The 14215-nt window shown below is 42.3% G+C and overlaps 1 protein-coding gene across 10 annotated transcripts in view; it reads left to right on the top strand.

The window, feature by feature from the left end:
• The window catches only part of LOC143286497 (band 3 anion transport protein-like), a 137073-nt gene that overhangs the window by 71768 nt on the left and 51090 nt on the right, over positions 1-14215 (top strand). For all 10 annotated transcript variants that reach the window (XM_076594094.1, XM_076594103.1, XM_076594086.1 and 7 more), the window contains 7 exons: positions 4727-4789; positions 9330-9518; positions 10115-10331; positions 10818-11032; positions 11630-11812; positions 12149-12467; positions 13867-14011. In XM_076594094.1, the coding sequence (XP_076450209.1) occupies positions 4754-4789; positions 9330-9518; positions 10115-10331; positions 10818-11032; positions 11630-11812; positions 12149-12467; positions 13867-14011 (1304 nt within the window). In that variant the 5' untranslated portion in view covers positions 4727-4753. The remainder of the gene's footprint in view (positions 1-4726; positions 4790-9329; positions 9519-10114; positions 10332-10817; positions 11033-11629; positions 11813-12148; positions 12468-13866; positions 14012-14215) is intronic.

Here is a 14215-nt window from a genome sequence, read left to right on the forward strand (position 1 = left end):
GATGGAATGGGGAGGAAGTGTGCAACAGTTTGTGATGTCACATCAGCGCCTGATGCTGCGTGTGTAGATCAGGTGGTCATGTGTGTGTGTGTGTGTGTGCGCGCGCGTGTGCATGAGCATGCATGTGTACTTGCACCGGTGCACAATGCACTTGGGTGTCTGCCTGCCCCCCCCCCCCCCCCTCACGTCCCCGCCCCCCGCCCCCCTTCTCTCTCTCTGTGTATCTCTTTTGCGAGGCCATTTACATAAAAAAAAAAAAAAGACTACAACATTATTCTCGATGCAACATGTGAAAAGGATATATGTATGTCTTGTTATCGTGAACATTTAAGAACTGAGAAATTTTCTCTTTTGCTACTTTGTGTGTGTGTGTGTCCCCCCCCCCTCCCCCCCCCCCCCCCTCTCTCTCTCTCTCTCTCTCTCTCTCTGTCTCGTTGAGAAGTATAGTGTCAGTTGCCGATCAGATCTGGTGCCGACTAATGGAAATAAGTCCCAGGTGTTTTATAGAAATCAATCACGAGCGGGTCTTTTGCCCCCCCCCCCCAGCTCCCCCCTCCCCCGCCCCCCCCCCCTCTCTCTCTCTGTCTCGCTCTCTGTCTCTGTCTGTCTGTCTGTCTCTCTCCATATTTCTGAACAATACTGTACCTCAGTCTGCACTTGTGCGTCAAATATTTTCATAAATAATTTCAAAGAAATATTATTTTAGGATGATATGTTTTTCATAATGCATAATGCACAGTAATTTTTTTTTCCATGCTGGCAAGATCTTTGCAAGTGGAAACAAAACTTAAACGTGTTGTTTATAATATCCCAAGATACTTGTACACATTGACTACAGGCATTGTAACGCTATCGTACAACCAACTGTCCCTCACGCCTAAATGTCCACCTTTTCGAAAAACAGTAAAGTTACTTTTGTTCATATTCACTTTTAATTAAAGTGTTGATGCAGTATGTTGTAAGTTATTCAGCTGTGTTTGTAAACCAATGGGAGTTTCAGACAAAAAACAGTATCGTCTGCCAAAAGAAGGATAAATAGTTCAAAAGCATCAAAAGAAAATTTGACACCGTGTCTTCCATTGTTTATTACTTCTAAAGTCAGTTCGCTTATAAAAAGAGAAAATAATATCGGGCTGCAAGCATCTCCTTGTTTAACTCCAGTCGTACAATTTATAGAGTCTGTTAGTTTAGCGCCACACTGAATCCTACATTTTACATAATGTAATTTACTCATTTGTCTCTTTCACTCTTTCTCTTTGGGACTTATTATTAACCTTTGCTCTCTCTCCCGTTTTCCTTACTACATACGTCATTTCACTTTTATTTCACCGTTTCTCTCTGCCTTCGTCTCCCTCCTAACCCCTTCTCACTCTCTTTGTCCATCCGAGTAACTGGGTGTGTGTATGTGTACGTGCGTATATACAAGTGTGTGTGTGTGTGTGTGTGTGTGTGTGTGTGTGTGTGTGAATTATTCACTATTCGTGACGAAGAATCCTTGCAGCAGATCATTTTGTGTGACCGTTGACACTGGTGACATTACTGGATCAGTCTGGAGTTATCTGTTGTCAGTTTGTCTCTGTCTCTGTCTGTCTGTCTCTCCTTCTCTCCTTCTCTCTCTCTCTCTCTCTCTCTCTCTCTCTCTCTCTCTCTCTCTCTCTCTGTGTGTGTGTTTTCAGGTGCGCCTACATGGCGTCTGCCCGCCCGATAACCGTACAACAGGAAAAAAAAAAAATCCCTTCAACAACAGAACTATTCGTGTGATTTGCAAAGTCACAACCGTCTCTCAGAGTTCAGAGTCCGGTTTTTTAGTTCGTACTTTCTCAGTGTGTTTCCTGAAATCACAGACATCGTCTTGTCTACTACTGACTTTGTGCGAAGGTTGTCAATCTTATTCCCCAGCTTGGTGGGTAATTAGGGTTCCAGCTGGCTCAGCTGCTCTTCCTAAGGCGCGCGCGCGCGCGCGCGCACGCACACACACACACACACACACACACACACACACACACACACACACACACACACACACAACTGACGGCAGGATCGATCAGCCAGCTAGCATTCTTCAAGCCGCTGCAACCCCAGACAAGAAGAAAAGTGATTTCGAAAGAGAAGCAAAACCTCTTTGTCAGCAGATAGAGTTGACGTTGTCTTGTGTTATTAGAGGGGGTGTGATGGGATGGGGGAGGGTGTGTGTGAGGGTGGGGGTGGGGGGTGGGGGGGGGGAGAATGTGGAAATAAGAGAAAAAGGTAGACAGAGAAATGTGGGCGAAGTTGAAAGAGAAAGATTCTAGACTTGGAGGGGTAGGGGGGTTAGGCAGGCATTTTAATCAGTAAGAGGAGAAAGTGTGCGAGAGATTTACGTGAGGATGCCAGTGCAGGAGGGAATAGAAAATGGAGAGGAAAGAAATGATGTTTGAAGTATTCATGGTTTTGTTCTCTTTTGTCGTTGTCTTCACGACAAGAATGGAGAAGGAGAAAGAAAGAGAAAGCAGTTTTGTCTGGCTCCTTCTCGGTCTTCCCTAGCCATCTGCCCTGTGCGTCTGCGTGCGAGCGCTCGTAATAGAGCATCCATTACTTTCTTATGAAGCACCCCCCCAACCCCCCTTCTCCCATACCCCTCTTAGGGGTACTGATACACTCACACACCCTGTACAAGCGACCTTGAAACCCAGACAGCGTCTGACATCGATGGATTTTCTCCATTTGTTGTTGTTCTTTTTCTTTTCTTTCATTTTTATTTTATAGATATGTTATTTTTACCCAGTGCAGAGTTTAAACCTGGGACAAAAGTAGTATACCCAAGGAGATACCCCACCCCCCTTATCTGAGAGCTTTCCGAAGTTGGGAGTTGTCGTATTTCGTAGAGAGGTGGGTGGGGATGATTGTCATTTTGTTGATTACGACGCAGAATTGTTTTCCAACAAGTAATCATGAAATTATGTAATGCAAGTATGAGTATACGGTGCATGTACAATTGTTTTGCGTAAACATGACCACACGCACAGGCGCGCGCACACATACACATTTCTCTTTCGGAGTGGAAGGAAAAAAGGAGATTAATTCCCCTCCCAGCACCTTTGTGGCTCTTGTCTTATCCATCTCATTGTATATCGGGGTTATTGCATGCACTGTGAATACACAATAATCTGGTATGCATGTTCGCCTCCTCAGATGCACACTGGTATACCACAGGGAACAGGGGGGGTAGGGGTGGGCAAATGGAGGTTGGGGAGGGGGTGGGAGAGGTTTCGAAACCCGAGCAAGCTTTGTCGAGAGGGAGTGTGTGTGTGTGTGTGTTCCGGAATCAAGCTGGTGACTTAAACCATTTTCTGTTGGGGGGCAACTCAAATATTGTGAACCGTTTGAACAAGGCCTGGGTTTAATTGTGGTTGGGTTGGGGGCTTGTGAGTGGATGGGGTCGGTGGTGGAGGGATGGGTGGGTGGGTAGGGTGACCCTGACCCGCAAAAAGCAAACAGCGTACATGTACTTGGTGTTGGGTTTCGGGCTCCTTTGATTGGGTTTCAAGAGGACTTGCGCTCTCTTTTTCTTTGGAACGAACTCGCCCAGTTGCAGAGTCACACAGTCTTGTCTGCTGAGTCAGGCAGTAGTCAGTCTCACTTCACCGGTCGGTCTGTTTGCAAGCCTATCTGTCGCTCTGTGTCTGTCTGTGTCTCTGTCAAGACTATGGTTTTCTCTTGCTCTGCCCACCCCCCTCTACCCCATCCTTTCTAAAGCTTTCTTTTTCTCTTGTCGAGAACATTTCTGTTCGTTCACTCACTCGCTCCTTCCATCTGACGTCTATTTACCACCACCACCCCTCCTTCTCCCCCCCACACCCCACCCTATCTCTCTTTCTTTGTGCATGCAGGGAGGCGTATGTTCACGCATGTGTAATTGTACGCATACCATACTTCTTTGTTCTTGTATCATATACTCCTTTGACCTCTGATCTTTTGATTTCCACCATCAATGTTTTTGTTCTCCAGAGATAATTTGTTGACCTCAGTCTCTGCAACTGTCATGCCATTCAAGAATGTGTCTGTGATAGGCAGAGAGAGAGTCAGGGAGAAGGAAGGGGGAGGGGATGGGGGAACATGAATAAACCTACAAAAAGTCTCACTGCTTGCCACAAGATGGGGAGGAGAGGAGTGAGGAAAGTGGGGGGATGAAAAAGAATAAAGATTTTGATGATCGAAAGTTACAGAAAAAAGATTTGTCATGATGAATGAAAGTAAAGAAACGAGTTTGTAATTCATGAAATGATGAGTCAGTGCAACATGAGTTTTATGTGCACACAAAAATACATACACAAATAGCTCTGTTTATTTCTTTTCACTGTATGTTTTTTGTTGTTCCCTTTGTGCATTTCTTCTGTCCTTTCCAGTCTTTGTTCATTTGATTATCCACTCCTTTTTTTTTTTTAATTCATTTTTTCTGAACTTTTCCAACTGTTTTACTTATTTTCTTTTATATAAGTTTCATTTATGCTTTTTTTCTATCATATTTTTTCGGCATTCTGTCTTTCATTTGCTTTTCTCTTAAAGACGAATGGTTTGACATTTGTCTGCCGTCCCCAAGAGAGAGAGAAGTGTGTTTGTCATTTTACAAAAGAAAGGGTCAGGACCTTTTCTTTTCTCTGTTTGCATGGGTCTGTATTGTGCCATGTGTTTGTGCTCACTTCCATTTTCCTGTCTTAATTTTTTTCTCTTTTGTGTGTGCATGCAGGCCAAGAGATTGAGTCATCAAGACACCATGGCTTTCCATGGACGGGACCACAAGAAGGAGAAGGTAACTGCTCAAGGTTTTCTTTGTTGGCATGGTGGTGACACTTATTGTCAAGCATGTGGTTCCTGTGGGTTTAAGCCTGCTAGGCAGAGGCCCCTTCATGTTCCACAGCTTGTGGGGGTGGGGTGGGGGGGGGGGGGGGTCCTCTGTGGATGGGAAAGAATGGTTGTCCTTGTTGGCCTTGGGATTTACTATGCAATAAAAAAAAAATTGTAAAAAGAAGTCTGACAGGGTTTTTTTTAAGTGTTGTTTGGTTTTTTGTTTTTTGTTGTTTTTTTAGTAACCAGAGTTTCAGATTGGTTTGACCCCCACCCGATCCTCAAACCCCGTGTATCATACTCTTGTTTCTATTCATATATATATATATGTGTGTGTGTGTGTGTGTGTGTGTGTGTGTGTGTTGTTTTTTTGTCTGTTTTGTTTGTCTGTCTGTTCTGTTCCTTTTCTTTTGCTTGCAGATGAGGCATATGATATAACCTGAGAACTGAGTTATTTTGAAGAAGTGGTGGGAACTCTTGTGAAGTTGAAGCATGTCTTTTTTCTTTAACTGAAAGTATGTTCACTCTGGTTGATACTATGCATACATCAGATGAAGGCCTGTTTGTGTACCCTGATGTGTCATTGTGTTTCTCCCTCCATTATTTGCCAGGTCTGTCTTAAAAGAAAACAACAACAACAGAAACAAAAACATAGCAAACCATTCCAAAACATTTGCCATCACTGTCCATCCTCCCTTCTTTCCTGCACATCACTGTTTTTTTCCTGTTCTTGTTGATATACTATGTATTCTCATCAGTGTTTCTTTAGTGCTTGTTTTAATAAAAAAAAGCAGGAAAAAAATAATAAATGAATGATATTTTTGTTTGGTATTGAAAAGGAATGCTGCAAGAATGATGTGAAGGTAGTTCTGAAAATCTATGCTTTTCATTACCTCCTTTGGAATTGTTTGGCCACTTCTGACTGTTGATAATTATGATGCACTGCAGCGTAGACAACTTCTGTTTGGACCAGGGAGTGCGGTTTCATGTTACGAATGAGAAGATTAGCTCCCATTTTGTTGCAAAAGACAAGGGGGGTCAGGGGGGATGGATTTCCATTTCTTATCACAGAATTAAGATTTGCACAGATGTTGGTGGTCTAACATGAGGAGAGGTCAAGGATGTTAAATTCTTATCAGGTCACTCCCTCTCTCTCTGTCCTTCCTTTCCTTCACTTCAGCCTCACCCCTCTCTCATTCTCTGTGTCTGTCATTCATTCTCTCTGTGATTGTGTGTGTGTGTGGGTGGGTGGGTGGGTGTGCATGTAAGTGTGTGTGCCTGCCTGCCTGCGATAATGTCTGCAGTGTCTTTTTCAGAGAAGAATTCAGGTATGGCTGTGGATCATGAATAGGCTGGTCAAAGCAGACAAGAGGATGTTAAAAGCCGCCTCTCTTCTTCTCTCCCTGTTTCTTCATCCCTCTCTCTGTCTCTGTCTGTCTGTCTCTCTCTGTGCGCATGCTTGTGTGTGTGTGTGCATGCTTGTGCCTGTTTGTGTGTGTGTGTGTGTGTGAAGTGGGCTGGTGAGTGAGGTCATACTGACTGATAATCAGGTGATTATGTGCGCTGACAGACGTTCAGGACATGGAAAGGAAATGTTGTCCAGAACTGCCTGCTTTACTAATCACCTGATTGCAATTTTGTCCCAGCTGTTACAATACTTGTTAATCTACTGGTGGTTTGTTCTTTGTTTGTGTCTGTCTCCCTCATGTTTATACGTTCACATACATAAAACGCAGACACACATAGATACGCATGTGTGTGCATTTTCACCCACACATATGCATATGTACACACACATGCACACATGTGTGCACACCCATAAATGTATACATTACGTACCTAACAGTGAGTGAGCTACAGAAAGATGAGGGTTTGGGATGAGATGCATGTTTGTTTGTTTTGACAACTTCCTGAATAATCATTTTCTGTGTGGTAGGTTTTTCTTTTCTTGTTAAAACAGAAATGAACAAGAAAAAAAACAAAAAAAAAAAAACAACAACAACAAAAAACAACAGCAACAACAACAAACAAACAAAACAATCCATCCATTCCGACAGTGATGTCTGCCCCCCGAAGGACATGTCTGCTATGCACAGCATCTGGCCACAGTGGTCATAAATATTGCTTTTTGTTTTTGGCAGGGCACTTTCCGCATCCAACTTCTTGATGTATGTCATAACACATATTACTGAACCCCCTGCCCCCCTGCCCCTTCCGCTCCCCAACCTGCCTTCCCACCTACTCCCCAAAAGAAAATGAAACACCCTCCTCCCCTTCCCTTTCTTAATTTCTTGCCAGTTCACCCTGTTGCACCATCTACACACTCTCCCCTCAGATACTGCCCCTCCCACCCATCTCCACATCCCCCCCCACCCCATGTCCCCCCCTGCCTTACCCGCACCTCCCCCCTCCAAAAAGAGTTCTGGCTATCCAGAAGATTAAGTGGCCTGTCATCAGTCTAGTGAGTACGTCCACTCCATTGTTTGTGTGCAGAGCTCTAGTTAAAGAGCTTCATAAAACATATTCCCTGCTGTTGGTAAAGCTGACTGCTTGGTCAGGGTTGAAAATGTACACAGGACATAAGAACTAGATAAATATGTACACTGAATATATAATGAAGTTCACAGCATGGCATTGTTCTCTCTTTTTTTTCTTTCCTTTTTAATGATTAGTGGCGTTGGTCAATGTAAAGTTTTTGCATGTCAGTTTTATATACACTCCATTAAAAAAAAAGTTTGGGTAGGGTGGGATCGGTAGGGGGACTAGTTGTACCAGTCTATTTATAAATGGATCATTGGAATGGTTCTTCATTTGTTGTTTGCGCTGTATTGGTTGTAAATTGTTGTTTTGGAATTATATAAAGAAATGGTAGATGATCTGGAAGTATTTGAACATTTATTATACAATGCCTGAAACTTGAGTTCAAGTATTTACATCTGTGTGCTCATTATGAACAAGAATCTTCATGTGAGGTTAGATCAAGATATATATATTCACAGCAAGCACAATGGCATTACACCATGTCATGTCCATTTTCCTGTTTCCTGTCTTTGTCAGTTTGTGCCAACTTGTACTTACGCTGTCAGATCATAATTGTGTACATGCATAATTATGTATTCATATGCACACTGACACTCAAAAGGGACACGTTTATACACACAGACACACACACATACGCACACACTCACACTCAGGCACATCCATATAAATATATATATATATATATATATATATGCACACATGAGCTTGTGCATGCATGCACATACATTTTTGTTTACACATCTGTACATATATATACATGCTGAGAAATCAGTTGCGACAAAGAGTAATACAATACAGTACAGTACAGTATAGTTCAGTACAATGCAGCACAACACAAGTCAGAACAATAGATAACAACACAAGAAGGCAATATATGCTGATGCAGAAACATTCAGATCAGGGCATTAGCTAAAACTGATTTGATAATGGTGAGAAACAGAAATGTGGTTTTATCATCAGCACAGATGGATGGAGGAACTTCCTCATGATATCTGCCTGGTCCAATCAAAGTATATTTGAAACCTCAGTGATTTCATAGTGGTTTGTTAAGAATATTAAGCAGGGTAAACAACTTCCAATTTTCAACTCCCCCCAAGATAGCTCTAACTGAAATCAACATGATTGCACTTTTTCATTTTTTTTAATGTGTCTTGGAACAAGATTTGATAGACGAGATTGTCTTACAAAGGGCACGTCAATCACCTTGTGAACCATTGTAAGGTGGGAGCCAGGATGACAATGGGCAACGTATCTCACGAACACATGTTGCAGCTGAACAGTTCATTAACAATGGTCAAAGGACCTGGGCATCTGTGCACAGCCTGACACAACATCAGGCATGATTAAGCATATTTGTATCCTAGATGTTACTTTCTCTCTGTCTGTATATAAATGTATGTGTGTATGTATGTATGTATGTATAGATATAGATATAGATAGATAGATGGATATAGATATGTAGATGTGTGTGTAAACTGTGATCAATGTGCATGCAACAGTGTCCAGGATCCTGGTTCCTCTGAACGTTGATGGTAAAGATTGTCATTGCTCTAGTTTGAGAGAGAGAGAGAGGGTCCATAATTACATACTCATTTCTGCTGGTCCGTTTGTATCTGACAGTTTTGTTGTTGTTGTTATTGTATTGTCTTTTCAATGGGGTTGGGGAAATTATTATGTCTTTGGGTGGTTGGTAATGTGAGGGCATGAAACTGCAGGCAAGAAAAGTTAAGTTTGCATTTGGAGGGGAAGAATGGTGAAGCAAGTTATCTGCCACAGAGAAACTGACTGTGGTGAATGTGAGGGTGAAATTGATGGTCCGAAAGTTGGATGATGAAAATTGTTGCCATGATGACAATCATTATCAGTAGTACTATATGTGCCAGCTTCTTTCTTCTTGTCATTGTGATTGCAGATTCATGACGATTGTATTACTAATTATCTATCATCATGGTTGTGATGTGCAGCACTCCCAGGAAGAGTTGTTGCCTCTGACCACCGCCCAGCCATCAGAGGAGCAAGGGGAGAGCAGCCATGATACAGCCCCGCAGGCGGCAGAGAGCCCTCTGGTGGCGGGTCGTGATCAGCAGGCAGAAAGTCCTAATGGCCTACGTCCCATCTTAACTGAGCCCAACATTGCCCGCCAGCCTGCCAGGGTACTATCTTTTGTCATTCTTTTAGGAAACCAAATGTGAGGTTGTCAGGTAATCCTGGATGTACAGCTGCCAAGGACCATCTTTGGTCATTGTTTAAAGAAAACAGAACATGTGGTTGTGGGTGGTGCCTGGTCATACAGCGCCACACATTGCATCTTGTCTTATAAATGGACATAAATGTTTGGCATTATGAAAGCTGTGCTGTGTCAAAGTCACACATGCTGCAGTTAGTGTGCTTGCTTTGTTGGGCTAAATTTTGTGGCAAATGCAGAATTAAGGTATTCCTAGGCCTTGCACTGACGGTTTTATTGTTTCTTCATTTAGATGAAATCTTACTTGAATGTTTCAGGCATGATTTGAAATGAGAATTGTTTTTGTTTTCTTCAGTATATTTGTATTTTATAAAGACCTTTGTCCTAGCCATTTATTCATGGTTTGACTTTTGCATTGTTCTTGTTTTCTTCAGTGTTTTCCTATTTCATAATGTTTCTAATTATTTATGACTTGATAGAAGACTTTGTTTTGTTATTTTCTTCAGTATGTTCAGTGCATTTGGTAATGACTGATGGATGTCCTTGTTGTTTATGGTGTCGCAGACCACCTTTCTGGATGTCCTTCGTTCCGACGAAAGTCCCATTCATGCGTCCTTCTCACACGAGGACATGAACAAAATGTTTGAGCCGCCTCGCAAGTTCAGCCTGGTCGATCTCATCTCAAACTCGGAGGTGGTGGAAGCTGCCTCTAGCCAGGAGAGACGGCCCAGCAAACCATCCTTGTCTGAGTTCTACCATGTGGATGAGAGAGACATTGACAGTATGTATCCTCCAGCATCTTCTGTCTTTTTCACTTCCTGCTGAAAGCCCAGTATCTCATTCACCGCATTATTGAAGGCATTTTATGAACAGTTGTTATATCTTTTCTGTTGAACAAGGTCCTCCTTATGTTATCATACATGTGTTGCTTGCAGAGTGCTGCTTGTGTCTCATTTTTCACTATGCAGTGCACCTGTTTTCCATGAACGTTGGGTTCGGCGTGTTGCATTATTTATAGAATGCTGGAACACATTATGATGTGATATGTTGTCTATGTTGTATTCCATGTTCAGAAGTGAAGTGTGACTCACCCCTGCAGTGTCGCCTGAAGAGCATTCCAGACATTAAAAATTCATGAGAGTGTAGTTTTTAACCAGTTTGCCAAAGATATTCCATTGTCATAGCAATATGAAATATAAAACAGAGCATCCCATTACTCTCCCTGACCAAACCTGCCCACATGAGTGAGTGTCACTGGTTGTTCCAGGTCATCGGAGGTTCTCCTTCCCTCACACCCACCAGCCACTGCGCTCCATGCCTACCCGGCTGCTGAAGGGTGCGGCCGGCACCAGCGACAAGGCCATCCTGAAGAAGAAGAAGAAAAAGAAGAAGAAGAAGAAAAAGAAGAAGGTGCGCAGCTACCCCTCCCGCAACGCCATCCAGAGCCCCACCATCCCTGAGGAGGATGAGGATGAAGATGATGTGAGATATGTTGTTGTTGACTTAGGCTTTAGTTGTTTTTGTTTTTTTCTATTCTCTAGTAAGAAAGAATGAAAATTTCCCAGAGAAAGAAAATGGGAACACAAAAAGATGAAACATCATCTTCTTTTGTTCATATTCTTGTTTGTTTTTTTCAGTAAAACTTATTTGGGGACAAATTGCTTGGCCTTAGATATGGGGTGTCATTTATATGCAAACAGATCTAATTGAAGAAGAAAAAATTGCTTAATAGCAATTAATGTTGTGATTTTGTGATCTGGCATTTTAAAGGATTGTTTGGAGTCCCCTCCTCCACAGTGAAGCCTCTTGCATATGAAATACAGCAGATGTCGAAACAGCTCTCCTCTCTCATTCAGCCAGCATACAAAATACTTCACATGCAAAAACAGTTCTGTCATGGGTAGCATTTTGTATGAAAAGCTCAAAAAGTGGTGATGGCAACAATAGCTAATGGATGCACTGCTGCATGATATGACCCAGAAGTGACAGCACACCCTTAAGGAACCCTGAGGAAAAAATGACAGAATTCTGCTGGTTTTCCAAAAATGCTTTGCAATGGCAGGTTTGTGTGTTGTACAGGAATCTGACGAGTCTGACATGAGTGAGGAGGGCTATGACGATCAGGACGGCATCATTGAGGAGGAGTCGCAGTTTGTGTGCAGTGAAGCCACGCCCTCTCATCCTCCTGCCCAGCTCGCCATACCTGTCATCCGCGAACCCTCCCCAGAGAAAATGTACCGACGAGGTTCTGAAACCGAGCCTGTGAGTGACAGTGGATGGAAGAAATGGAGGTTGAAGAAGGAGGGGTGGGGTTGGGGGTGGAAGCAGAAAGTTTGGTGGAATAATTCTCTCATGCCATAGGTTGACTTATATGTATGATGTATTTGTGAATGTTTTGTGTGAGAAAAAAGAAAAGAAAAAATTAGTGCGGTGGAGCCCGATGGAAAGCTTTAAACTGTACAGCCAAGTGTCATTTGCTTCACTTTAAAGTAAGACTGAAAGAAACAGTAGTTGCCATCTGTTTGAAGTTGACATCATGATTTGTGCTTGTTACTAGTATCAGTATGTTTCATTGTGCTTTGTTTGTTCTCTTTTCAGGTAGGTTTTTTCCTTGGAGGCGAGATACTTGGTGACTCTGGTCCTTCATCTGAAGGGTTGCCAGTTGAGGAACCTGGTGATGCCCGTAAGCTCAGTGAACATCTGATAAAAGTACCCTCTGTGGCTGCCCAGAAATTCAAACGCATCGTGTCGGATGAACCAACAGCCTCGCCCATGTTTGAAGACTACTCTGCAGAGGAGCCTCGCACTTCAGAACACGCAGCCGCGATCCATCCGCACTCCTTTAGCGAATCGTCATCAGGATCCATTCTTCCACACAGAGGGAGTGTTGATACTGGCAAGGTCAAGTTCACTGTGGGTGAGTGTTTGCTGCAGACTTAAGAGGGGGAATGGAAGGGGTAGATAGGTGAATGAGAGAATTGACATGTGTGGGAATGTGACAGAACTGACGGGGTAAGATTGGAAAAGTGTAGAATTGACAGGGTAGGAATGGAAGTGTGACAGAATTGACTGAATTGACTGTGTTGGTATGCAAATGTGACAGAATTGACTGTTGGTATGGAAATGTGACAGAACTGACTGTGTTTGTATGGAAATGTGACAGAACTGACAGGGTAAGTATGGAAATGTTATTGAATTGACTGTATAAATGTGACAGAACTGACAGAGTAAGTATAGAAATGTGATTGAATTGACTGTGTAAATGTGACAGAACTGACAGGGTAAGTATGGAAATGTGATTGAATTGACTGTGTAAATGTGACAGAACTGACAGGGTAAGTATGGAAATGTGATTGAATTGACTGTGTAAATGTGACAGAACTGACAGGGTAAGTATGGAAATGTGATTGAATTGACTGTGTAAATGTGACAGAACTGACAGGGTAAGTATGAAAATGTGATTGAATTGACTGTGTAGGTATGGGAGTTTGATGGAACTGACAGGGTAAGTTTGAGATTGTGACAGAAATGACAGGATGAATATGGGAACATGACAGAATTGACAGGGTAAGCATTGAACAGTGATGGGTTCTGTAGAGCGAAAAATGCACTCTGCCTTCCAGGAATTTTTTTTTTTTTTTTTTTTTTTTTTTTTGCTCTAGAGGCCTGCCTAAATCACATCACATTGCAAAAATTCAAAGGTTGAAAAGAAATTAATGGAAGTCAACATGTTATGAATTATTTGTTCATTTATTTATTGCCTCAGCACAATTATGATATTGTTTTTCATTTGTTTCTGTAACATATTTCTGATAGCATTCTTGCTGCAATGTTTAAAGAATCAGAGCTGAGGGTATCCATAGTGGCCAGTTTATCACCTCATTATTGTCCAAAACTCTTGTGTGAATGTTTAAAACCAATGTGCATTGTGATATGTATGGTTTGTGTGAATGTCAGCATTCAGAATTTACATCTGTGATCAGTATTTATGCATCTAGCACATGTATGTTGTGCGAACTTGTTCACAAGTGTGCATTGTGTTTTTGTTTACACATCTGAATCTGACAGTTTTATTTTTTATGTATTTGGAAGTGTGCTACAATATCTGTGTATGCAGGTATTGATTTGTATATGTGAACGTTTTTTAGATATTTTTGTTTGCAGATAACTCTGTAATCTTTCATGTCATGTTCGCTTTTAACTGGGTCATGTTAGGGGCTTTGAGCAGTTCAGGAGATTGCCCCATATAAGGGTTATGTATTATGATGATGATGATGATGATTATAAGTTTTCTTATTTTTGTGTGTATGATGCAGGTGGTGACACCAGTCTACCCAAGATGGAGGAGGTTGCGGCAGAGGGTCCTGTGTGGGTGCAGCGTTCAGGGACACCCCCCTCCACCTCGGCATCCACCTCCCCCACCAACAGCAAGCCAGCAGGCACCATGAAGCGAGTTTCCAGGTAGGTCATCAATTGTCAGGATGATGTTAGCTGAACATGAATGCATCAATCTGAAGTGCAGAATGGAGACATGGCCAGAGGGCATCCTTTCACAACTGCTGGATTTGGGGAGGCAATATAAACAGTTTGTGCATTTCATTATTTTGTTCTTGTTGTTCATCATCTGTTATGTTTATGTTATAAATAGATAACATAGTTGGTGTA

Source organism: Babylonia areolata, chromosome 1 (genome assembly GCF_041734735.1).
Source record: "Babylonia areolata isolate BAREFJ2019XMU chromosome 1, ASM4173473v1, whole genome shotgun sequence".
NCBI classification, from domain to species: domain Eukaryota; kingdom Metazoa; phylum Mollusca; class Gastropoda; order Neogastropoda; family Buccinidae; genus Babylonia; species Babylonia areolata.